This window comes from Notamacropus eugenii, chromosome 5, assembly GCF_028372415.1.
Source record: "Notamacropus eugenii isolate mMacEug1 chromosome 5, mMacEug1.pri_v2, whole genome shotgun sequence".
In the NCBI taxonomy this organism is placed as follows: domain Eukaryota; kingdom Metazoa; phylum Chordata; class Mammalia; order Diprotodontia; family Macropodidae; genus Notamacropus; species Notamacropus eugenii.
This window is the reverse complement of record NC_092876.1, coordinates 63,850,772-63,875,790: the sequence shown is the minus strand read 5'-3', so window position 1 is coordinate 63,875,790 and position 25,019 is coordinate 63,850,772. Positions and strand designations below refer to the sequence as shown.

Below are 25,019 nucleotides of genomic sequence, written 5' to 3'. Positions count from 1 at the left end.
ACTAACCCAAGTGAGCAGTCTGTCTCTCTCGTCTCTGGTTTCTCAGAGCTTTGTTTCTGGATGTTTCCCTAGTACGTATCTCATACTCTGCCTCGTTGTGGCATTCTATTTGCCATTAGAGAATTTGAGTGCAGGAACCACTTCTGCTTCTCCTCGGGTTGTATGAACGGAACTGAACCTCTTTAGACCTCAGTTTTATCATTCGTAAAATGGGGACGGTACCCCACAGGGTTGTTGTCAGCAAATTGCTGTGGAGACCTTAGCAACATGTTTTGTTCCTCTTATAGACACAGATTTTATCTCTTGTCCTAAGTTCCTGGAGGGCAGGGCATGTGATTCTCTCCCCCACGCCTTTGAACCCTAAGCCCAGGGCCTTTCACACACAGTAGATACTTCATAGTGATTAGTTGAGTTTGGATTTTTCTTAACCTCATGGGATTTAGAGTTTGAAGGGATCATCTAATTCAAATTCCTCATTTTCAGGTGCAGAAACTGAGACCCAATGTGGTATTTTGAACTTGTATCATTGATGAGGTTTTTTCATCAAGATTAATTATATAGGATGATTATATAGGATGGCTGTCTGGGAGTGCAGATGCACTGCATAATGATGCAGTGGATAGAACAGCAGACCTGGAGTCAGGAAGATCTGAGTTCAAACTCGGCCTCAGATACTTACTAGATGTATGACCTTGGATAAGTCACGTAACCCTGTTGCCTCAGTTTCCTCATCTGTAAAATGGGATTAATAGTGTCACCTCCCTCCCAGGATTGTTGTGAGGATCAAATGAGATAAAATTTAAGCCCTTAGCATAGTGTCTGGTACATAGTAAGGGTTATATAATTTCTAGCTATTATTCTTATTAAAGGAGAGGGAAAGGTATACAAGGGGATTTAGGTGATGGAAAACCAAAAGGGATCACTAAAAATTGACTTAAAAAAAAACTAGATGACCATAGAATTTGGAGCTGGAAGGGGTACCTTGGAAATCTTGTCATAAGATCCTAACTCTAGAGTCAAAAGAGACTTCAGAGGCAGTCTAGTGTGCCCCCACACACACACACACATTTTACAGATGAGGAAACTGAGGTCTGGGAAGTTAAATGACCTGAGGGGGTCCACTCTGACCCCAGGGCCAGCATTCTTTCTGCTGTACCTCACTGTGTCCTGTGGATCCCCATGTAGCCATCTTCATTTTACAAATGAGGTAACTGAGACCCAAGGTTGCCAGATGTCAGTGAAAAGGCTGTGATTTGGATTTTAACAAAAAAAAAATCCCCTGCCCTGTGGAAAGTTCACACCTGGAGACTGTGGTCTCCTAATGTCCTTCTGTCAGTAGCTATAATGTCGTTGTGATGTCCCTTGAAAAATCCCCTTGAAATTCCTGTGCTTCTTTCTCTCCTCTGCTATGACATTTTCTAGGGGATAACCTGGGTTCCCTGGGGGAGGCCAGAGGGGGAGAGGCCAGCCACAAGGCCTACATCTCTGGACTCCTGCTTGAAAGTAAGAGGGGCTGGGTGTTGGGGACCTGGCTCCTGAATTCAGGCCATCCCACTCTGATTGCCCCAGTTCCTGGCAGGACGGAGAGCTGGGAGCCACAGGAAACTGCAGCCAGGATGCTGGGTGGGGTCCTGGCTCTGAGAGAATGCAGCCTTCTGAGCTCCAGCCGGGTGGGCGGGCTCTGCATGGGGGAGTTGGGGCCCTTCGGGGAGCCTATGAGTTTCCCTGGAAACCATCCAGCTTTGGGGGCCTTGCCTTCTCTGCCTCACTCAGGGGGTTGAAGGGGAAACACATCCAAACAAAAACTATTTGGCCATTCCTAGAAACTTCTGCTGTTTTTGCCTTTGTGCAGAAGTGAGATTTTTGTGAGGACAGTTAGAAACTTGATATGCTAGGGAGATACCTGGAACCAGAGAGTGCTTTAGACTATAGCAAGTCAACACTGGGGTGGCCCATAGAACACAGACTGTCAGAGCTAGAGGCACCCTTAGAACACAGGATGTCAGAGCTGGGAGGGCCCTTAGAACACAGGATGTCAGAGCTGGGAGGGCCCTTAGAACACAGGATGTCAGAGCTGGGAGGGCCCTTAGAACACAGATCAGAGCTAGAGAACCCTGGGTGAGGAATTGGGTTTTCTGACCCTGCAAAAGGATATAAAAATGCTACTTCAGAGCCCCTGAGTAACATTAAAAAGAAACAAAACAGTACACTTCTCATTTAATTTAGAATCTAAATTGCTTCATTAGAGAGGACTCTGTTCAGACTCCCATCCTAAGCTGGTCAGCACCAAGGATGACCTTGTCCACTACTGCCCATGCCTTCCTTCTCTTAGTGCCGGCCTCCTTGCTGCTATCTCCTGTAGGTCTTGCCCCCAAAGAGAACTGTTTCAATGGGTGCTAGAATCCCCCGAGTTCAGCCTCTCCTCTCATTTCTCCCCTTGACTCCCCCAAGAGATGAGGCAAGTGTGGGCAAGAGGGGTCCTCTTCCCTCGTAGGTGTAGGGGCCCTTTAGGGCCAGAGAAAGGAGAGTTGGCTTGGGAAGGATTTCTTTAGAGCCATTATCCTTTACACTTTTCTCCTGAGGGGGAGCGAGTAGAGATGGGCCTGGCTGGGCTTGGCTTGGTGAAGGCTGCCAAGTCATTAGGGTGGAAGGTTGTGCATTCCCCACTCCCCACCTTGTCCTGCCTTGGCCACCCACAAAGGAGCCTGCAGAGCTCCCCTCTTACCCTGGGCCAGGGAGGGTGGGTGGGCTGAGGAAAAGAAAAATGCCAGAAATGAATCGAACATTTCAAGATTACACTTCGTTCCCAGAGGAGGGACTGGGTTGAGAGCTGGGGTTTCATTGGCATAGAGAACTCCCAGATGAAAAAATACCAATTCAGGCTGGCACACCATCATCATCATCATTGCTGTAATAATAGCAGTTAGCATTTATAGAATGCTTAAAATGTTCCAGACACTTGACAAATATGCCATTTTTATCCTCACAACCACCCTGCAAGTATGTGGTATTATCCCCATTTGACAATCAAAGAAACTGAGGCAAATGATTGAAGTGACTTGCCCAAGGTCAGACAGCTAATGTGTCTAAGCTAATAAAGTCTGAGGCCAAATTTGAATTATTCCTGTCCCAGGGCTCTATCCCCTTCACCCCCAGGTGCCCATTAGTGTTAGCAAGTTGGCTGAGGCTCAAGGTTAAGTCACTTGGTCACAGTCACACGTCCAAGCTATGTCAGAGGCTGGAAAGGTCCTTCTGACCCAATACTCTAGGCTTCTCATTCCTAGAGAGAAGGGAAAAGATAGCCCCTCCCTTCTTTGGGCCATATAGGGAAAGGTCAGAGCTAGAAGGCTGACTTGCCCTGCTCCTGACTAACCACTGCCCACACTACCCAGCTTGTCTCCTCTCTGAGATCCATTTTCTTCTCTGTAAAGGAGTGTGCTACTAAGGGCCCTTTCCACAAACATTTCTCCAATTCAAGCCTAGATGGCACTTGAAAGTTTGCAGAGTGCTTTTTCTGCAGCAGTCCTGTGGGGTAACTCTTGAAAATATTGGGATTTTCATTTGGCAGATGAGGAAACCCAGGTTCAAGGTGAAAGGCCTAAGGTCACAAAGTAAGGGGTCAAAATTGGAATTTGAACCTGGAACTCCTGACTTAGGATAGTAGAAAAGGGGATTCTTTTGTTCTAGAGCACCTTCTATGATATACTGATTCTATATCCATCCAGGATTCTTTACACATAGTGTTCTGAGGTTTCTCAACATTCTAAGGTTTAATGTTTCTTCTGACTTTAACGTACTAGTGTTTCTCCTGATTCTGACATCTTGTGTTCTAAGGGTGCCCCCAGCTCTGAGTCTGTGTTCTAAGGGTCCTCACAGCTCTGACAGTCTGTGTTCTGAGTCTTCCCAGCTCTGACATCCTGGGTTCTAAGGGCCCTCCCAGCTCTGACATCCAGTGTTCTAAGACCCTCCCAGCTCTGACATCCTGGGTTCTAAGGGCCCTCCCAGCTCTGACATCCAGTGTTCTAAGACCCTCCCAGCTCTGACATGCTGGGTTCTAAGAGCCCTCCCAGCTCTGACATCCTGTGTTCTAAGACTCTTCCAGCTCTGACATCCTGTGTTCTAAGGGCCCTCCCAACTCTGACATTCTGGGTTCTCAGACCCCTCCCAGTCCTGACATTCTACGATCGTGGTGCTGAGGATGTTCGAAGGCCTCTTTGACAATGGCATTCACTTCAGTTCAATTCACCAAGCACTTAATTAAGCACTAGAGACAGCTGAAGTTTGATAATACAAATAAAATCTTCTCCCAGCGACGGCCCCTTCCCATCCCCTTTTAAAGCAGGATGCCTGGGTACCTCTGCATGGATTCCCATGGAAGGAGACTCACTCATTCCTTAGGCAATATTGGAGGAGAGGGAGCAGGGAACTGATGAACAGTGTTCTGAGTTCATAAGAATGGCCATCACCCCCCACCCCCCCCCCCCACCCCCGGCAAGGCACCCATGCAGAAATGACCCCTGTCGCTACAGCTGATGTTGGCTGGAAATCCTGCCCTCCTCCACTAGGCCTGCTTGACCTTGGGCCTCAGCAGCCAGGTGCATGGTCTGAGCCTTCCCATTGCCTTTTGGGCTTAGAATCTGGAAGACCTGCATTCATATCATTTGTCTGAGCCTCAGTTTCCTTGTCTGCAGAATGGGGAATACCTGTGGTACCTTCCTCATGGGGCCGTCATGAAGCTCCCATAAGGGCTTTGCAGACTCAATATACTATGTAAAATGTCACTTATTATTAACCAAGGCTCTATCCTGCTAGCCTGTGGTGTTGCCTGAAATCCTACCATTCTACCATTCATTCCTTGGACATGCAGGATGACACAGTACAAAGAAACCTAGGTTTAGAGTCAGAAAACCTAAATTTGAGTTCCAGGGGTGCCACTTACCAGCTGTGTGATCTCAGAAAAGCTAGCATACGTCTCTGAACATCAGTTTTTCTAATTGTAAATGCTCATAATAGTACCCACACTACCTACTTTATAGGGTTGTTGTGAGGAAAAGTTTTTTATGAACCATAAAGCTTGCTATCAAATGTAAGCCATTTACTGTTGGGACTGAGGTAAGGCCTTGGCACTTCAGGCCTTCTCTTTTAAAAAAAATGCAGGTACCCCTAGTTGGGAACATAGATCTGTGCTAGAAGGAATCTTTGAGGTCATCTAATCCAAACCCATTTTACAGATGAGGAAACCAAGACCCAGAAAGATTAAGTGATTCTCACAAGGTCACACAGGTAGTAAATGGCACAGTCAAGATTTGAACCCAGACCCTCTGACTCCAAATTCACTGTACTATGCCATTTAAAGTAGTTTCTCATATAGCTTTGCCCTTGGGGATACTTAAGGGTAGGGCACTGAGGGCATGAGTATTTTGATAACAGCAGCTGCCCTCATCTCCAGCATCCAGAGCCTTCCCAAACTTGGGCATCCATTCATAATCATAAAATCAGAAGATTTAGAACTGGAATAGAATGTATACTCTCTTCCAACTTCCCTTATTTTACAGATGGGGAAACTGAGGCCCATAGTCATTTGCTTCTTTTTCTTCTCTTTTGTATCCCCAGGGCTTAGCACAGTGCTCTTGCTCTTAATAAATGTCTTTCATGTTGTACAGTAATTAAGTGGTCTGTCTGAGGTCCCCTGGGTATCCAGGCAGATTCTCTAGAGACTCTAGCCCAGGTTCCCCAACTCCCAGTTCTGTGTTCTTTTCACTTACACCAGCCGTTCTCTTTGATTATCACTTCTCTGATGGCTGTGGGTGACTGTAGAGTCACAAGGCAGCTGGAAGACACCCAGGGACTCTCTCCTACAGGGCTCAAAAGCTTGGGAAGGGGATAGGGGGAGCCCTAGGAGACGCAATGCCTGGGGCAGGAATGCAGCTGGAGGCCTAACAGAGGGAGACTGGCCAAAAGGCACTGTTCAGACCAACCCCTGCTCCTCTGAGAAGAGTAATTGAGCTGGGTCATATGGTCATTCTTCCCTTGGGGAATAAGGACAGGTGGGGAGAGGGGACACACTGACCCACACGTTCTTTCTCTTCCACTGGCCTATTTCTAGACTCTGGGCACAGCAGCATGTGGCATGCTGGGCAGCATGGCAGCACTCTGGGGCATGTACTTGTCATACTCCCTTTCCTGGCAGCCTTCCAAGGAGTCACCAGAGTTCTGCACGGGGAGTCAAGACTGGGAGGGTTCTGCTGCTAGTTCACTCTGGGACTTTGGACAATCCTCTTCCTTGTCTGACCTTAGTCTCTTTATCTGAGTGCTTTCTTGGGTCCTTTCCTAGGTTTTAAGGTTTTCTAACTGTCTTTATTCTAACATTATGTTGTAAAGGCCCTCCTAGCTCTGACATTATGTGTTCTAAGGCCCTTCCAAGCTCTGGCATTCTGTGTTCTAAGGGTCATCCCAGCTCTGACATTCTCTTCTCTAAAAATGTTCCCAGCATTTACATCAGAGTGGGAAATATGATATTAATCAATCAATAAACAAACATTTATTAAACAGCTACTATGGAGCAGGCTCTGCTACATAGAAATGCAAAAAGATACAAATGCAAAAAGAACAATAGTCTTGTCCTCAAGGTACTTCCAGTTTAACTGTAGGAGAACACATGTGCAAGGAAATACAGACTATATGAAATATGCATTCCAAGTGTTTGGGCAAGGGCAGCCATTAGTTGATGTGGGGATCAAGAAACACTTCATGTAGAAGGTGCTACTTGAGCTGAGTCTGGAAGGAAACCAGAGATATGGCAAAGTACTAGTTCTGGAGTCAAAGGACCGGGGTTCAACTCCTGACACAGATGTTGACTAGCTGTGTGGTCCTAGACAAGTTCTTTAATCTTCTTGGGCCTCAATTTCCTCTTCTGTCAAAGGAGGGGGCTGGACTTAGGTTTCTTCCAACTCGACAGCTTTAATCCTGTGAACCTTCATGTTCTTTTTAAAATATATTTTTATTGATTTTATTTCCCAATTACATATAAAGAAATTTTTCACATCCATTTTTAACATTTTGAGTTCTATTTCTCTCCCTCTCTCTCTTAAGAAGGCAAACAATATAATATCAGTTATACATGTGAAGTCATGTAAAACATTTTCACATTATCTATGTTGAAAAAAGAAAACACAAAAAAAATCCCAAGAAAAATAAAGAAAGTTTAAAAGTTATTCTTCAATCTGCACTCCAAGTTTACCAGTTGTCTCTCTGGAGGTTGAGAGCATTTTTCATCATGGGTCCTTTGGGACATTGTCTTGATCAGAGTACCCAAGTCTTTCACAGTTGATCATCCTTAAAATATTACTGTTACTTTGTACAATTGAACCTTTATTTTCTGCAAGGTCTCTTCCAGCTCTGACATTTTGTGATTATATCTGAGACCAGCTTCTTCTAGGAAAGAACTTTAATCATGTCTCCAAACCCCGCAGTAGGACTGATGCTATCTGGGTAGAGTTCTCATCCATAAAGGGTAGCTTCTCACTCATCTATTTACCTTATGGACATCTCTTTTTGTGTCTTCCTCCAAGTCACCATCTCCTTGAATGATGTCCATTTTAAGTATATTGGGCCTTGCATCTATCAAAAATGCCTGTCCTGATTCTCACCTTAGACACACACAGATGGCTAGCAAGGAGGGATCTCCCCACTGTGATCAAACCATGGACATGGATATCTAGATGCCACTTGCTCCCTGTACTTCCCCCTGACCCAGATTTTCAGGGACATCTGGTTTTTGTCATTTTGCTACATGTGAGTAAATATCTAAATTTTACATGAAATCATAAGATTGTACACCTAGAGCTACCTCTGAGGCCAGCTAGGCCATCCTCTTCATTTCAGTGATGAGGAAATTGAGAGGGAGGTGAAGTAACCTGCCCAAAGTCAAGGAAGTAGAAATCACACCCATCCCAGATCAGAAAGAGGGAAGATCTGTGGCCTCAGGTGGAGTGGGAACTTGTTTGCTCTGATAAATGTTTATTAACTGGGTTTCTGGAATAAAGAATATGCTTACGACACATTTTAAAATTTAATCTACATTATTAACATTTTCTCCAATACTTATTAAGTATAGACAATCAACAAAGTAATATTAACCAAACTCTGATTGTAGTGTTTGCCATGTCTGGGGTGAAAATATTCATATTGAAAATTTAATAGTCCACTCTCAAGCTGGCTCCAGCATAGCCCTGAGCGGAGGGTCTGTGGTCTCCTGTGTGGAGATATTATAGTTTAATACTGCCTAATTTATTCACAACTTAACTATTACGGATATGTTTTGCATGACTACACATGTATAACCTATATTAATTGCTTGCCTCCTCAATGGAGGGAGAGGGAGGGAGAAAGGCAGGTAAATTTCCAGTTAACTTGAGGTTTACTGCCTAGATTCCTTCCTTCCTTCCTTCCTTCCTTCCTTCCTTCCTTCCTTCCTTCCTTCCTTCCTTCCTTCCTTCCTTCTTCCCTCCCCCCAGTTCACTCTGATGCTCATACATTCAACCACAATGGGTTCCTGCCCAAGCTTTACTTAATGCTGTATTGTGGGCCCTCCTGGCTTTGAGTGAATTTAGAGTGAATGTCCATGGTAATTGTTTCTCTTTGGAATAACAACCCTGAGGGTCTTTCCCTCCCAACTTAATTTTTTTGTTTTGTTTTCTTTTTAATTAAAGGGGCCAACCCTTAACTTACTTCTTTAAAAAGTGAGGCCTATTCCCTGAATGACCATTACCTCCCTCTAAGTGAGTACCTGAAAAGGCCTTAGCCTAAAAGAACAAAGGCCTCCCACTGCATCCTGGGTCATCTCCAGTCATCCTGATGAATATCTGGTTGCTGGACCCAGATGGCTCAGGAGAAGAAAGTGAGGTTGGTGACCTTGCACAGCCCTCCCTCACTCGAATCAAAGTCAACTGCAAGCCATGTCATCATCTGGATGTCATGGTCCTCTTCAAGAACGAAGGACAAACACAAGGGAGGAAGGGAGAGAATTTGGAACTCAAAGTTTTAAAAAGGAATGTTAAAAATTGTTTTTACATGTAACTGGGGAAAAATAAAATGCAAAGTAAAGAAAAATAATATTGCCTATAGTGATCTATATACTTGACTGTAAGCTGCTGGACAACAGGAGTTTTATTTTCTCATTTGAACTGTATTTTTCCGACTTGCAAGTGCGGAGTTCTTCATACAGTAGGCACTTAATATGTGCTTTTTGTATTATTTTGTACTAGACGGAAAGGGTTTGTCACCTCTGTAGGCTCAGGAGGAGCGTAATGAGCTGCCTGAGGACATAATGAGCCCCCATCACTAGTGGCCTTCAAATAGAAATTATATGACCATTTGTTGCCATGTTGTGAAGAGGATTTCTTTGAAGTTAACAGTTTGGATCAAATGCTTCCTGAATTTTCTTCCAGCTCTGAAATCCTGTGATTCTTGTCCCCTGGGTAGAGGAGGTCTGCGGTGTCTGTGTGTCCCTGTCAGGGATCCTGGAATCTAGTTTTGATAGAAAGGACTTCTGCCATATTGGTCTCTTGCAGAACCCTCTCTCTTTGCTTCCTAGACCCTTGAAGGGGACCAGGCCATCCTGCAGCGAATAAAGAAATCAGTCCGGACCATTCATAGCTCTGGCCTTGGTGAGTGAAGGGGCAGCTTCAGTGGCCGTGGTGGTGCTGGTGGTGGTGGTGGCAACTAGAAGCCCTCCTTGCTCCTTCCTACCCTCCAGCCCTCAGCTAACTCAGTAGAACAATACCCCCTCCCTAAGGCTAACCCTTGGACTTCCCTCCCCAGCCCATGTGGAGAATGAGGAACAGTACAGCGAGGCCCTGGAGACTTTCGGTAACAGCCACCTCTCACAGAACAACCATGAGCTGTCCACAGGCTTCCTGAATCTGGCTGTGTTCACCCGGGAGGTGGCTGCCCTGTTCAAAAACCTGGTAAGGATGGAGAAGATGGACTGGCCTGCCACACCACTTGCTTCCTCCCCTCAGGACCACGAGGTCCAGCTAAAACTAGAGGAGAACATGAACACTCTTAGAATGCAGACCTTCAAGGTCCGATGTCACCCAGTGGCACAGTGAACAGAGTGCTGGGCCTGGAGTTAAGAAGACCTGAGTTCAAATCCTTCCTCACATGCTTCCTAACTGTGACCCTGAACAAGTCACAAGATCATAGATTTAGAGGTGTTCCTTAGAGAACATAATCCAGCCCCTTTACAGAGAAGGAAATAGGGGCTCAGACTAGCTATGCAAAGATTAGCTTATGAAAAAGTATGTCAGAAGAGATTTGAACCCAGGACTTCCCCTCAGTCTCAGTTTCCTTTCCTATACAAAGAGGATAGTTCTATCACCAGGGTTGTTGTGAGACTTAAGAGGGATCACATATTTAAAGTGTTTGGCAAACCTCAAAGCATCATGTAAATGGTGTATATGTAACATACATGTATTTGTATGTATGTACATACAAATGTAAATAAACACCATTCTTGTTCTTGAAGCAAGCCCTTCTCTTTACAGAGAGGAAACAGGTCCTGGGAGGGGATGATCTCTCAAGCAGTTAGCAGCAGAGCTGGACTAGAACGCCTCCGATCATGACATCCCAAGAGGTTTATAAAGTCCTTTTCATACTGTGATCTCATGAGGGATGTAGCGAAAGTCTCATACCAGTTGAGGAAGTTGAGGCCCAGAGACAGGAAATGTTTCAACCATAACCATGAATCTGGGAAGTGTGAGCTGCAAGATTAGGACGTGGTCTTCCTTTTCTGCACACAGGACATCACCCGATGATGTGAGGACTCGATGCTAATCTGTAAGGTCTGGAGGATGAGGACACAGGGAGAGCACAGAGAGGGAGGGAGGCCTGGGGAGGCTTGGGAGAGGACTCCTCCTTTCATTTGGGTTTGAGACATGAGTAGTAAGGAGGGCATCCAGGCTGGGGACCCATGTGTGCTAAGATATGAAAGCCAGTAGGGGCCTAGGGCCAGAGACAGAGGTATCTTGGTGGAGTAGAAAGGACACATCTTGCCAGAAGATCCTTCTCCAAGTTTACCTTTGCCACATTATGCATGTGTGCCCCTGAAAAAGTCATGTCCCCTCTCTGTGCCTCAGCTTTCCCATCTGTAAAATGGAGGGTTGGGTTAGACAATTCTGCTTGATTCAGTTCATTCAGTAAGCTTTTATCAGCTGCCTAATGTGCCATTGCACTGCGTTGAGTTCTAGAAATGCAAAGACAAGAATGAAACGTTGTTTGCCCTCAAGAAGCTTATAGTCTATCAAGTGAGATGACATTCACAGATATGTATATGCAAAGTAAATACGAGGCAACTGCTGGATGGATTATTATTGATGATGAAGAGGCATAGGAGGAGGATAATGATCCCTTGCCTGGATGGGTGAAGGTAGGAGCCAGGGAGAGCCGAAGCTGTATAAGGCTTCAGGCTCCTGGTCTCCATATTGCCTCAACAGACTGGGAGCAGAGGCCAATGGCCTGCCCCAACACCTAACCCTACATTTATGGATTAGGTTTGGGATGGGGCTCTGGCCTTTGAATCCTGACTGAAATGCTTACTAAGCACATGACATCACCCCTCTGGGCCTCAGTTTCCCTTTCTGTTAAATAGACTAGGTGCTTCTAAATTTGTAACCATATGGTTCCTCCTTCTCTATTTCTTCCAGGTGCAGAACCTGAATAACATCGTCTCTTTCCCTCTGGACAGCCTGCTGAAGGGGCAGTTGAGGGATGGTCGGCAGGTAAGTTTTGGGGTGGGAGAAAGAGATACACGACTCTTTGCAGCCAGTTGCCTCTCCTCAGGTACAGGGCAAGAACTTCTAGAGAGAGGTCACTGTGATGCCTCGAATCCCTCAAATCACCTCCTAGGAAAAGTATAGGGGGAGTTTTAAGACTATCTGAGGCAAGTGTAGACCTTGAAAGACACTCACAATTCCATTAATTCCAATGAGAAAGTAACTTTCAGAGGAACTCTTTTCCACTTTGATGGAGGAAAAAATGCTCCAAGAAAAGACGAGAAAGGAATGGGCAACTGGGGGGCTGCCCTGTCATGAAGAAAGTAGGGAGAGAGAAGTAACAGGACTGATATGGCAGATAGGGGAGGACTATGGAGACCAGAGAAAAAGAGCATTGGACAGGGATCCATCCCTGGCTCTGTCTCTAATCAGCTGTGCAACTTTTGGCAAGTTGTTTCTCATTTCTGGGCCTCAGTTTTATCATTTATAAAATGGGGAGCTTAAGCTAGATGGTCTCTAAGGGCCCTCCCAGCTCTGACATTCTGAGTTCTAAGACCTTCCCAGCTCTGATGTTCTCTGTTCTAAGACCCCTTCAAGCTCTGACATCCTGTGTTCTAAGGGCCCTCCCAGCTCTGACATCCTGGGTTCTAAGGGCCCTCCCAGCTCTGACATCCTGTGTTCTAAGGGCCCTCCCAGTTCTGACATCCTGTGTTCTAAGGGCCCTCCCAGCTCTGACATCTTATGTTCTAAAGTCTTTCCCAGCTGTGAAATCCTATCTTCTTTGTTTTTTTTTCCAGCAAGAACAGAGCTATTTTCTTTTTTGTTATTTAATATTTTCCCCCTAATTACATGTAAAAACAATTTTAACCTTTTTTCTTTTCAAATTTTGAGTTCCAAATTCTCTCCCTCCCTGCCTCTATTGAGAAGGTAAGCAATTTGACTTAGGTTCTACATGTGTAGTCATGCAAAACCCATTTCCATGTAAGCCATTCTGTGAAAGAAAACACAGACCAAAAAAAAGGAAAGAAAGTAAAGAAAAAGCATCTTTGATCTGCATGTAGCCTCTGCCAGTTCTTTCTCTGGAGATGGAGAGCATCTTTCATCCTCAGTCCTACGGAACTGTCTTGGCTCTTTGTATTGCTGAGAATAGGTGAGCTGAAGTTCTGTGTTCTAAGATCTTCCTGCACATGCCATGATTGTGTGAAACATGGACTCCAGTGTCAGTAGAGAGGAAGAGGGAGGAATGTGGAGGTGTGAGTGGGGCCTGGACACTGTGGGAAGGGGTTTCCCAGTCCCATCATCCCCATCAGTCAGGTGGTCGCTGAAGTTACCCTGACATGGCCAGGCTGAAGGGGAAGGGCAGACTCAGAGGGTGGAGGCTGAATGGTGCTCAGAGGACCCTAGGGAGAAAGCTTATTGGTAAAAGGTTTTCCTGACAGCCCTAGAGATGTACTGTTTGCCTCCCCAGGGGCTCACTCCCAGCTCTGAGGCTGGCTTTTCCCAATCAGTGGGAACAGCCCAAACCAGACAGGCAGCTTTCTTTGAAGTGGGTGGGGTTGGGGATGAGGGAGAGTTGGGGGTGGGGAGGGCCTTACCTTTGGGCTCCCAGGCTCGGCCCAGCCTCAGCAGTGCAAGGAGTAGAGCCGACTGGACTGGAGGACCTGGGAAAGATCTCACACCCTCATCACCGGCTGAAGAAGCCCCAGTGAACTTAGAGCCCAAGGCCTTTCTGATCATGCAGTAAGACAATTGGGAGACAGTGAGAGGATCTCTATCTTTAAAGTCAGATGCTCTAGGTTCAAATTGTCCCTTTATTACTTATTCCCTGTTTTGCTTTGAGAGAATCGAAGTAGATAACCTCATGTGTTCTCTTCCATTTTTAAGTCTTTGACCTCATGATCCAGCCAACCCATTTTACGGGAGAGGAAACAGAGTCTTTGGGAGGTTAAGTGACTTGGGATTCAAGCTCAACTTCTCTCTTAGGGCAGGGTAGAGAATGCTACCCTCTATAGCCCCCTCTCCACAGCCAGGGCAATTAATATCTCAGTTTCTCCATCCATAAGTCAAGTAATTTGGTATTACACTGAGATACCACTTAAGCCCTTGGGATCAAAGGTAGAGGAAAAGGCCTGGGTTTTTGAAAGTGGTGGAATCATGAAAAGTGGACCCACCTGCTTTGGAATCAGAAAACCTCAGGTTCAGATTCTGATACAGCTGGATAAGTTTGTGCAAGGCGCATAAGCTCTCTGGGGGTCAATTCTCCCACTCTGTAAACTGATGAGGCTATACTTAGATCATCTCTAAGGGCCCTTCTTGCTCCAGTGGTATGTAAGCAAGCTTCTTCGCCCCATCCCCACCCACCCTCAGCTCAGGCCCAGGTGTATTGCTGCTTACCTGGGTGCTGGCCCCTTGCAGGAGGTGCTAATGTATCAGGCTCTAAAAACAACTCCCTTTCCACCTCTGGGATGAGCTAACACTTGAGTGGTATTTTACACCTTACAGATCCCTTCCCTTTCCATAGACTCATGAGGGGTAAGCAGGGCAAGGACTCCAGTCCCAAGTGAGGTCAAGTCATTTGAACTTTCTGGGCCTTGGTTTCTTTATCTGTCAAAGGAGGGGCTTGGATTAGCCAGTCACTCCATTTCTAGTCCTAAAACCTGAGATCCTATGGCGATTATTCTCCTTGTACAGAGGAAGAAACTGAGGAGGAAAGGAAAGGAATTCATTCCAGGTCACAAGGCCTATGTTTCCTGAGTCTCAAGCCACTGCCCAGGCCCCAGCAGCTTCTCACTCCATTCTCCCCACTCCAGGGTCCAGGGTCGAAGGGGAACTACCACCTGAGGATAGTAGAGCTAGGGTATCCCCATAGACGAGGACCTTACCTGCTCAGTAATTAAGCACTCATTGTGTTTGTGTATGGGGGAGGAGTTGGGCAGCTCCCAGGCTCTGCCACCCTCTTTCATCAAACTCTGCCCATTTCCAAGGTCTAAATGCTCACTCTGAAAATTTAACAATCTGCTCTTGTAAGTTGATTTGAGCTGGTGCTACTACATTGCTTGCTGGTCATGGGCACACTCCCCCTTGCCAGCAGTCTGGTGAAGACTGTAGACCCTTCTCAGATTAATGTTTTTAAATGTGTAAAACTAAATACGTAGGACTGCAAAGGAAACTGGTTATATTGGAATAGAATTATGAAATTTTTTTAAAGTTTACAGTCCCCAGATCAGGAACCATTCTCTGAGATTTCTTCCAGCTCTGCCATTCTGTGTTCTAAGGACCCTCCCAACTCTTGACATTTTATGTTCTAAGGGCCCTCCCAGCTCTGACATCCTGTGTTCTAAGGACCCTCCCAGCTCTAACGTTCTGTGTTCTAAGGACCCTCCCAGCTCTAACGTTCTGTGTTCTAAGGCCTCTCTCAGCTCTGACATTCTGGGTTCTAAGGTCTCTCTCAGCTCTGACATTGTGTTCTAAGCCTCACCCCTTTTCCTTCTCTCTAACTCTCAGTTCTACAGTCTCTTCCAGCTCCTCTGATATTCTGTATTGTAGGTCTTGCCCAGTTCTGACGTTCCGTGTTCTAAGGTTCCTTTTAACTCTTATACCCAATGAACCTATGATTCTAGGATGGAGAAGTTTAGACTATAGTAGACAAGATGGGGGAAGGGCTGCAGAGATCTGGGTCCACAAAGAGTAAGGACAAGAGCAAGACCAAGTTGATGGGAAGGATTAGTTCAGAATGGAGGGGATGGCCTTTAAGGGTATCAGTGTCAGGGCTAGCAGAATAAGTGCAGAGATCCGGGTGGAGGGAAAGAGCACATTTGAGGAGCCACAGGGTCAGGATTGGAGAGGATGGCATGATCAGTCAGTCAATCAGTAAACATTTATTAAGAACCTAGCCAGGCACTGTGCTAAGTTTTGAGATACAAAAAAAGACAAAAAGACAGTCCTACCCTTGAGGAGACAACATGCAAGCAACTATATACAAACAAGCTGTATATAGGATAAATTGGAGATAATCAGTCAACAAAAAGTGGTAACATTAAGGCTTCCTGTAGAAGGTTGGATTTTAGCTAGGACTTGGAAGCCAAGAGAGATGGAGATGTGGACCGAGAGCATTCCAGGCATGGTGGGTAGGGTGGAGGGATGGGGTTTATTCAAGGAAAGTATTTAGGACTTGGGGAAGGGACCTTGGTCAGGGTGGAGGGATGAAGTCAGTCTCCAGGAGTATGGGGGGACACAGTCAGGCCCAGGAAACATGGCATGGGGACAATCCCATAAAGCCAAAAGAGGCATGAATTGTGTCGAGGTACTTAACCGAGCCCCTTTCTCATCCTCTTTTCGTTGAACCACAGGATTCCAGGAAGCAGCTGGAGAAGGCGTGGAAAGACTATGAGGCCAAAATGTAAGTGTTCTCCAGGGAGATGGGCTACCCCAAGAATCTGCCACCTTCATCAGAGCAATAATAATCGTAATGTAAGGTTTTTAGATCTATCCCTCACACCTCCATGGGGGCATTCATTATCCCTGTCTTACACATGGGGAGTCTGAGGCTCAGAAAGTGTGGCTTGAGCCCAGGACTCTTCTGCCATGTCACACGGCCTGTCCCTCAATACTTTCTGATGGGGCTCCTGGATCTAGAGAGAACTCCTTTTGTAGTAGGAGGGACTTAGGTGAAAGATTAAAAGTAAAAAGCAAAAAACAAACTTCCTGCATGTATGGACTGAGTCAACTGGCAAGGCCATGCATCTTCCCTTCTCTGAGGAAGAAAAACAGGTCAAGGTCTCCTCTATGGAGGGTGTCTGCCAGCAGGGGCATTGAATGCTGAGTGTGGGCTCAGCAAATAAAAAGGAGGCAGAGATGTTGGTGTGGCTGCCTGTGTATCCCCTGTATTTAGTTCAGAGTCTGATCTCTGGAGCATTCTGGTATGTAATCCCAGGGCTGTCCTGCAGCCAGGAGAGTGGGGTCCAGGCCCGGGTCTTGTCCATGGTAAATCTTGGGCTCACAGAGATCACAATAACTGGAAGCCATCCAATGGAAGGTCGGCTATCCCAGGCCTCTTATTTTACAGATGAGCAAACTTAGGGCTTATTGGTAGCATATATACTGGTGAGAGCACAGGTTTTAGGGTCAGAAAACCTGGGTTGAAATCCTCCTTTTGTCACCTGTCTGATTCTAGGCAAGATGCCTTCTCTGGGTCAAAGTTTCCTCATCTGTAAAATGAGGGGGTTGGACTAGATGAGCTGTAAGATCCCTTCTGACTCAACATATGTGATCTTATGCTCAAATGAGATACTATTTGTAAAGTGCTTAGCACGTACCTGGCACAGAGTAGGTGCTACATAAATGGTAGTGATGATGATGGTGATGACAATGGTGCCAGAGCTGGGGGATCCTTAGAACAGAGGATATCAGAGCTGGGACACATCTCCAGACACTGAAGATCAGAGCTGGGGGGTTCTTAGAACACAGAATGTCAGACCACATTTTTTGACTATAGGTTATCCAAACTGGGAGGACCCTCAGACAGCAAAGTCCAACCCCCTGATTTTAGCTTTCAGGATCTGAAGCCCATAGGAAGTTAGTGGTAGATTAATACATATTGCTGAGAGGCCTTCCCTGGGCAGTGCCTGGGCCTGGGCATTTCCCCCTCTTCTAGACATCCTTCATGAAGGGGATAACGGCTGAGGGGGCCGGAGATGTCTCCGGCCTCAGCGGGCATCCCCTGAGCACTTCTGGAGTGAATTTGCTCTGGTCAATCCAGGACTGGCTTCCACCCCACTCCGGGCCTCAGGGTCTCAGAAGGAAGCTGCCAGCTGAGGGCGTAGGGGAGGGAACTATGTAGAGTCAAATTTAACAGACACATTTATTAAGTACACATGTGTAAAGTCTTATGATGGGCACTTGGGGGAGACAAAAATAAATGAAGCTCTGGCCTAACCTTCAAGGATTATAGCAATCCAGTGGGAAAGAGGAGACATGGACACAACATCTATAGGAGGTGGAGCTGGAGGAGGCCTGAGGGATCATATAGTCCAATGCCTTCATTCTACAGATGAGAAAACTGAGGCTCATAGAGGGGTGTTGCCCGGTCCCTGCTTATACAACTAATTTAGTAGCAGCACCAGGTCCTGTGGCTCTAAAGCTGGTCTCCTTTCTACTTTAATTACAGGGGATAGGAACAGAGACTAGATCTGGGACTTCAGAGATATAGGGAACCCCCAGGTGAGGAAAATCCCTCTACAATGCAAGGCAGCACTTCCTCTGTGACATCAGAAACATGTCTTAGAGGCTTGCATGGGACACACAGAGAGAAGTGGGATGTGACCACAGGCCTTCCTGACGCAGAGATGAGTTCTCTGTCCACCACACCCCAGTAACCTCATATTTTTAAATCATGCTTTAATTATAATGCAAATTAAAATAGATTATTAAAATAGTCCAAAGAGAGTGCTAGCTGAGAGCATTTCCAGTTGGGAGAAAGGTCTCTGGAGCCCTTGGGGACCGTGCTGGGCCTCCAAGAAGGAGACTGATTGCAACAGGTGGCTAGGGGTGGGGGTAGCAGGCCCAAGGACAGGCAGAAGGGTGGGGCCAGATCCTGGGCCCCAGACAGCAGGAGCAGAGCTGGGGAAATGTGCCTCACAGCCCCGCTGCTGTGGGTGGGGGCCCCTGTGGAAAAAAGTTTCTTTGCTCTCGTGAATTTAGCAATCATCAACAAGTCAGTCAGCAAGAATTTCTTATGTGTCTACTATGTGCCAGGGCCAGGGGGACAAAACTGAGGAATGAAACAATCCCTGGGTTGCAGGAGCTTAGGTTCTTTAATGGGGGAGACCCATGCACAAATTAGCATATGTAGATTAAATGGAGAATAAACACAAATGTAGGCCCTACAGTTAAATACATGGTTGTCTGGGAAGGAAGGAAAGGAGGGAGGGAGGAAGGAAAGAAAGAAAGAAGGGAAGGGTGATAAAGGTCTTATGTGTCAGGCACCGTGCTAAGCTCTAAGGATACAAATACAAGCATAAGACAGTCCCTGCCCTCAAGGAGCTTCATTCTAGTAGGGGAAGAGAATACATCCTAGGGAACTATAAAGGGAGTGGGGGTGGAGATTGAAAGGACCAGAAGAAATGAAGGGAAGTCCGAGAAGCCAGGATCAGGGCTCAGAGGGAAAAGATGCAAAAAAAGAACAAGGAAGAGATTGTACGAGAAACTCTAAATATCTGTCATATACACTGGTCTGGGGTTGTCGTTGTTTTAGGAAAAAACAAACCATAAAGAACTGGGTTCGAGTTCCGCTTCTGACCCTGGGCAAACCTCTCAGTGTTTCAGGAAACTCTAACCCTATAGGTTACCAAGAAGGTGGCAGCCTGCACTGTCAGAAGGGGTTATCCTCATCTGTGAGATCCCTTTATCAGTGATCTCCCAGGGCCAATTCCTACCCCTCTATGTTAAATTTAACAAGGTAGTAACAAAATTGCTGCTGCAGTGTGGGGACCTCTCCAAGGCCAGGGAGATTACAGTGTCGTTGAATTACCCTGTGGCTGTTGGAATCTAGAGTGAGAAGTGTGGTTCCTGTCCCTCGAGAGTCCCTGTTCTGTCTGCAGTGAGAGGACTGGCCTTGTTCCTCAGTTCAGGATCCCATGGAGGGGGAATAAGATCAGCTGTGCTCAGGCATTGGAGCCTCAGGCTTTGGCAAGCATCAGGTCACCATGGATAGATGGAATTTCTTGGAATTAGGAAGGCCAGAGCTCAAGTCATGCTTCTGAGCCTTACTAGTTTTGGGACCGACCGAGTCTATAACTGTCTGAGCGTCAGGTTTATAAAATGGAATTAGTGGTACCTGTAAAACTTAATCATGGAGCAGGTAGGTAGTACAATGGATAGAGCATCAGACCTGGAGCCAGGAAGCCCTGAGTTCAAATCTGGCTTCAGACACTTACTATCTGGGTGACCTTGGACAAGTTACTTAACTCTGTTTGCCTCAGTTTCCTTATTGTAAAATGAACTGGAGAAGGAAATGGCAAACCACTCCAGTATCTTTGCCAAGAAAACCCCAGATGGGGTCACAAAGAGTCAAACATGACTGAAATGACTAAACAACAAGAACTTAATCGTGGGATTATTACAAAGTTCAAATATGATAAGCCCTATACGAATACCAATCGTTATCATGGACAAGACACTCTGGGGAACCTTGTTTTTTTCTCATTTGTGGAGTGAGTATGTAAAGCAGATCCCCTGACTGGACCAGGGATTCTTAACCTGTTCTGTGTGTCCTGGACCCCTCCTTGGGCAGAGTGGGAAAGCCCAGGGACCCCATCTTGGAATCATGTTTTTAAATGCATAGAACAAAATTCATAGGATTACAAAGGAAGCCAATTAGGTGGAAGTATAATGATCAAAATTAAAAGAAAATAAACAAAAAAGCAAGTTTCTGGACTCTAGGCTAAGAGATGATGATGACAAGAATTACGTTTCTATAGTACTTTAAGGTTTGCAAAGTTCTTTCTATAAGTTATTGTTTGATTCTCACAGTTCTCTGTTAAAGGTAATATTATCACCTCTTTACAGGTGAGGAGATTGAGCCTTAGAGTAGTTAAGTGACATACTCATGGTCACACAGCTAAGCTAGGAAATGGCAGAGGTGGAATTAGAAATCAAGTGTCTCATTCAGTGTTTTAAAGTTCTTTCCAGCTCTGACATCCTGTGTTCTAAGGCCCCTCCCAGCTCTGACACCCTGTTTTCTAAGGTCCCCCATCCTCTGGTTTTGCTGACCTCAGTGCATCAATAAAGCAGCAATACCCCCCAAAGATAATGAGGGCTGAACGGAGACAGGCTCTTATAAGCTTTTCTCTCTGTGCGGTCTCCAGGGTCAGGTTGGAGAAGGAGAAGGAGCGGTCTAGAATGCCTGGAGGGGGTCCTGGAGAGGCAGCTCAGGACCCCCAGAGAGAACGGCGAGTCTTTCAGCTGCACATGTGTGAGGTGGGATGGTGTGTGCCTGAGGGGTGCTCTCTGGCACATCAAAGGGCCTGCCTTGGAGCCTGGCATGGGCCTGAGAGGCCAGTGGCCTGGGATCCAGGCCCCAAGCTCTGCTGGGCTCTGACCTCCAAGTTACCCTTCAGATCTAAGACTCTGATCCTAAGAGCCTCGAGTAGGGCTGTCCCTGTCACTCAATGTCAGATGGCATGGGGCTAGAGAAGGCTGATGTCTCCCTGGCACTGGACAGGGAGTGGGGCCAACAGAGGCAGGAGCAGGATGGAAGAAGAGAGGGTGGCCTCAGGGAGCCCCAGGTCCCAGCCTCTGTGCTACAGTGAGTCATCTGCAGGCTCTGGTCCCTAGGAATGCTAATAGTAACACATGCTTAACTGTGCTTGTCTAATAACAATTCAGCAGAAATAGTTTAAAAAAAGAAAAATAATAACAGTCCAGTAAAGTAGGTCATGCAAATGTTATCCTCATTTTAGAGACACGGAAACTGAAATTCATAGAGGAAGGGGGAGGGGTTAGCCAAGACTCAACCCCCAGTGTGTCTTTCCACTAGTTCATCTGTCCAGAGAGCTGCTGCCCCTCCCATCCACCAGTGACCCTAGTTCTCAGCTTTACCCCTCTAGCCAGTTCCTGGACCCAGGTCAGGTAGAAATGGGAAAGGGGCAAAAGTGACAGAACCCAAGAGTTCTGGCTAACGTCTCCCCACTCCCCCTCTCCCTTAGTACCTGCTAAAAGCCACTGAGAGCCAGGTGAAGCAAGGTCCTGATTTCCTGCAGAGCCTCATTAAATTCTTCCATGCCCAGCACAAGTAGGTGTTTGGACAAGCCCCCTTCCCCCTCTCCAGGGCCAGGAGGATCCTTGGCCATGGGAAGGGATTGGGAGCCTGAGATCTCACGTCCCTCTCGGTTGGGTCATGACTCAGTACATCTGTTCTGGATATCTTTAATCAGTCAGCAGTTCTGTCAAGGGATGGGGGTGGAGAAAGAGACCAGGGGAGGGGGTGTCCTCTCACAACCCCCAACTTTTCCTTTAGACAAGGTAAGCTAGGCCTCTTATATCTCTGCCCTGGGTGGGGGAGCAGAGTGAAGTGGCCCCATGTCCCTAGGTAATCAATCTATGGTGCTCTAAGCCACCTTCCTTTTTCTCCCACTGATTTCTGTCTTTCATTTTTTCCATCCATCCATCCATCCATCCATCTATCTGTCTGTCTGTCTGTCCTTTCCTCCTTTGCCCTCTGAAAACCTTTAGCTTTTTCCAAGATGGTTGGAAGGCAGCTCAAAGTTTGTCTCCCTTCATTGAGAAATTGGCAGCCTCAGTACATTCGGTAAGTTACAGCCCCAGAGATGTGGCCAGCTGCCATTGTCAGATGGATGGATGGATGGATGGATGGATGGGTGGATTGATGGATTGATGGATGAATGGATGGATGGAGCATTTATCAAGCACTTAATATGTGCCAAGCACTGTGCTAAGTCCTGAAAATTCAAATCCAACAAACATGATAGTCCTTGCCCTTAAGAAGTTTACACACTGATGGGGGAAGGCAAGGCAAGTCAACAAGCATTTATTAAGTGCTTACTGTATGCTGGGCATTGTTCTAAACACTGAGAATACAAATAGAAAAAGATAGTTCCTGCTCACATGGAAAGCAGGGGGTGGGGGAAGAAGAGTTCTCAAATTGGGGCAATGTTGCAGGCAAAGAAATGGAGAGGGAGTCTGGACCAAGAATCTGGAGTGAGGGAGGTGCAGCGTAACTGTGGTCTTTCCTAAAATGGGGGTCCTGGGGTGGGAGTCACCAATCAGAAGAGGACCATGTCAGAGTGAAGGGTTCTCCAAGATGGCAAAATGGTGGCCAAATAGGAAGAGGAAGAATATGAAGATAGAATCTGGGCATAAGCGAGGTGAAGCATGGTTGGGATCCTTTCTAAAATGGTGGTGAAATGGATTGGTGGAGGGAGAGAGGGAGAAGTGGATGGAAGGAAGTGGAGGGAGAGAGGGAGGGAGGGAAGGATAGATGGAAGGAGAGAAGGATAGAGGGAGGGAGGAATGGATGGAAGGATGGCTGGAGGGAGGGAGGGAATGAAGGATGGATGGGGAAAGAGAGAGGGAGGTATATGAATGGAAGGATGGAGGGAGGGAGGGAGAGAAGGATAGATGAGGGACAAAGGGATGGAGGGAAAAATGGAGGAAGAGATATGTAAATGGAAAGATAAATGGAGGGAGAGAGGGAGGAATGGATGAATCTGGCTCCTCTGCCTGGAAAGGTATGCAATATGCAGTGTATGTGATGAGCCTGACCTGTGTGTACATGATAAATCTCTCCCACCCCCATTTCTGGTGTACCCATGTAAGCACAGTGAGTATGGTCCTTGTCCACAGGAGAGGTCCTGCCCACAGGCATGGTGAGGCCAGCCCTTGTGCAGGCTCCAGGCAGCAGCAGCTGCCAGGGTGGTGGGAGCAGGGGCTAGCGCTGGCAGCTGCAGCCTGGCTTCTTCCTCCCCCAGCTGCACCAGGCCCATGAGGAGGACATTCAGAAGCTTACACAGATCCGGGACTCTCTCCGGGGTGCCCTGCAGCTGGAGAGCAGAGAGGTCAGACCCCCGAACTGAGAGCTCTTGAGCCCTCCCCCACTCCACCTCGGGCACCCCCTCCCCAGGACGGCCAGAGCCCTCCTGAATGAGCCACTGTCCCAGTGAGTGGCTAGCTGCAAGTGAGATACCCTCCCTGTGCCCCAGGAGATTTCCACAGGGCAAGACACCCTCCCTTCCCTGTACCCCAAGGATGGCCCCCACCAAATCAGACCCTCTAACCTCTGGCCTTTGGGTGACTTGGAGCAGGAAACCTCAAGTCGGAAGAACTCTGGGAGTGGCTACAGTATCCACCAGCACCAAGGGAATAAGCAGTTTGGCACAGAGAAGTCGGGTTTTCTGTACAAGAAGAGTGATGGGTGAGTTTGGATGAGGGAGGAGGATTCTGGGTCTGGCTGTGCTATGTGTATTTGCATTGACTATCCTAAAGCCAATGGTCCAGTTACAGAGTGTAGGGGCAGGAGGCCTGGACTAGACATCAGTAGGCCTGCTGGGGTGGGAATCCTGGCTCTGATTCTAAGTGACTTGGTGACCCCAGGTGAGGCTGCTCACCTTGGTCCTCTCAGCAGTAAAATGAATATTTAAAAACCAAATCAGACCTGCTATATCCCAGGTGTAGGAAGCATCCCCCACCAATGCCTTCATCCCAGTTCATAGTCTAGGGGAGTTTCACTGGACCCAGAACAGGGGGTGATTGGCCCACAGTCAAATAGCAAGTACAAGTCAGAGCAGGCTTGAACCTGGACTCCAAGGGTACAAGCTACATTTCATGGAAGTAAGAATACTTGCCACAAGTTTGATAGAAGGGACCTCAGAGAACAAACAGGTTCAGAGAAGAGGTATCATGGCATTGTGGGTAGAGTGAGGAGGACTTGGTTTCAAACCCCACCTCTGAGCATGACTAGTTGTGTGGGGACAAATCCCTTGTCCTCTCTGTACCTCAGTCTCCTCATCTGGAAAATGGAAAGAATGATCTCTGTAGGGTCTACCTCACAGGGTGGTGATGAAGAAAGCACCTTGTGAAACTTTTAAGTGCTATGTTGGGAAAGAAGACTGGTCCTGGGATTTCACCAGGATAGGGAAGTTCCAGGTGAGGAAATTCCCTCCAGCAATGTAAATGGCCACCTCTGCAACACAGAGAATTGCCTAGAGTCCCATGAGGTTGAGTGATGACCTGGGACCACTCAGGGATTATGGGATAGAAGCAGGATTTGTCTTTCTGTCTTTGAGGTCAGTTCTCTGGCCGCACTGCAGCTAATTATCTATTTAATGCCTTCTGTGTGTCAAGCACTGTGCCAAGGAAGGAAACAAGCATTTATTAAGCACTTACTATGTACCAAGCAATGTGCTAAAGAGGGAACGAAATACATATTTAGTAAGAGCCTCCCATGTGCCAGGCACTGTGCTAAGTGCTAGGGATACAAAGAAAGGCAAAAGACAATCTCCGCCCTCCGAGAGCTAGCTCACTGTCTAATGGGGAAACACCATGCAGATAACTATAGAAAACAAGATATGTACACAATTAAAGAAATAATCACCCGAGGGAAGGCACCAGAATTGAGAGGGGTTGGGGAAGGCTTCCTGTAGAAGAGGGGATTTTAGGTGGGACTTGATGAATTATTAACAAGACGAATTACACAAGGTGTGGGTCAGAATGATGTGGTTTTACAGGGCC

At 46.8% G+C, this 25,019-nt stretch overlaps 1 protein-coding gene across 5 annotated transcripts in view; it reads left to right on the top strand.

Moving 5' to 3' along the window:
* Positions 1-25,019, top strand: part of ASAP3 (ArfGAP with SH3 domain, ankyrin repeat and PH domain 3) — a 63,687-nt gene that overhangs the window by 16,800 nt on the left and 21,868 nt on the right. For 3 of the 5 annotated variants that reach the window (XR_011967084.1, XR_011967083.1, XM_072609253.1), the window contains exons 2-10: positions 9,596-9,668; positions 9,823-9,968; positions 11,706-11,780; positions 16,124-16,173; positions 20,639-20,750; positions 21,479-21,564; positions 22,005-22,080; positions 23,261-23,347; positions 23,594-23,703. Coding sequence is in view for 3 of the 5 variants with exons in the window: in XM_072609253.1 (XP_072465354.1) it covers positions 9,596-9,668; positions 9,823-9,968; positions 11,706-11,780; positions 16,124-16,173; positions 20,639-20,750; positions 21,479-21,564; positions 22,005-22,080; positions 23,261-23,347; positions 23,594-23,703 (815 nt within the window). In the remaining 2 variants the exon portion in view is untranslated. Of the gene's footprint in view, positions 1-9,595; positions 9,669-9,822; positions 9,969-10,547; positions 10,637-10,710; positions 10,845-11,705; positions 11,781-16,123; positions 16,174-20,638; positions 20,751-21,478; positions 21,565-22,004; positions 22,081-23,260; positions 23,348-23,593; positions 23,704-25,019 lie in introns of those variants that run through there. The other 2 variants (XM_072609255.1, XM_072609256.1) reach the window with 2 other exon arrangements.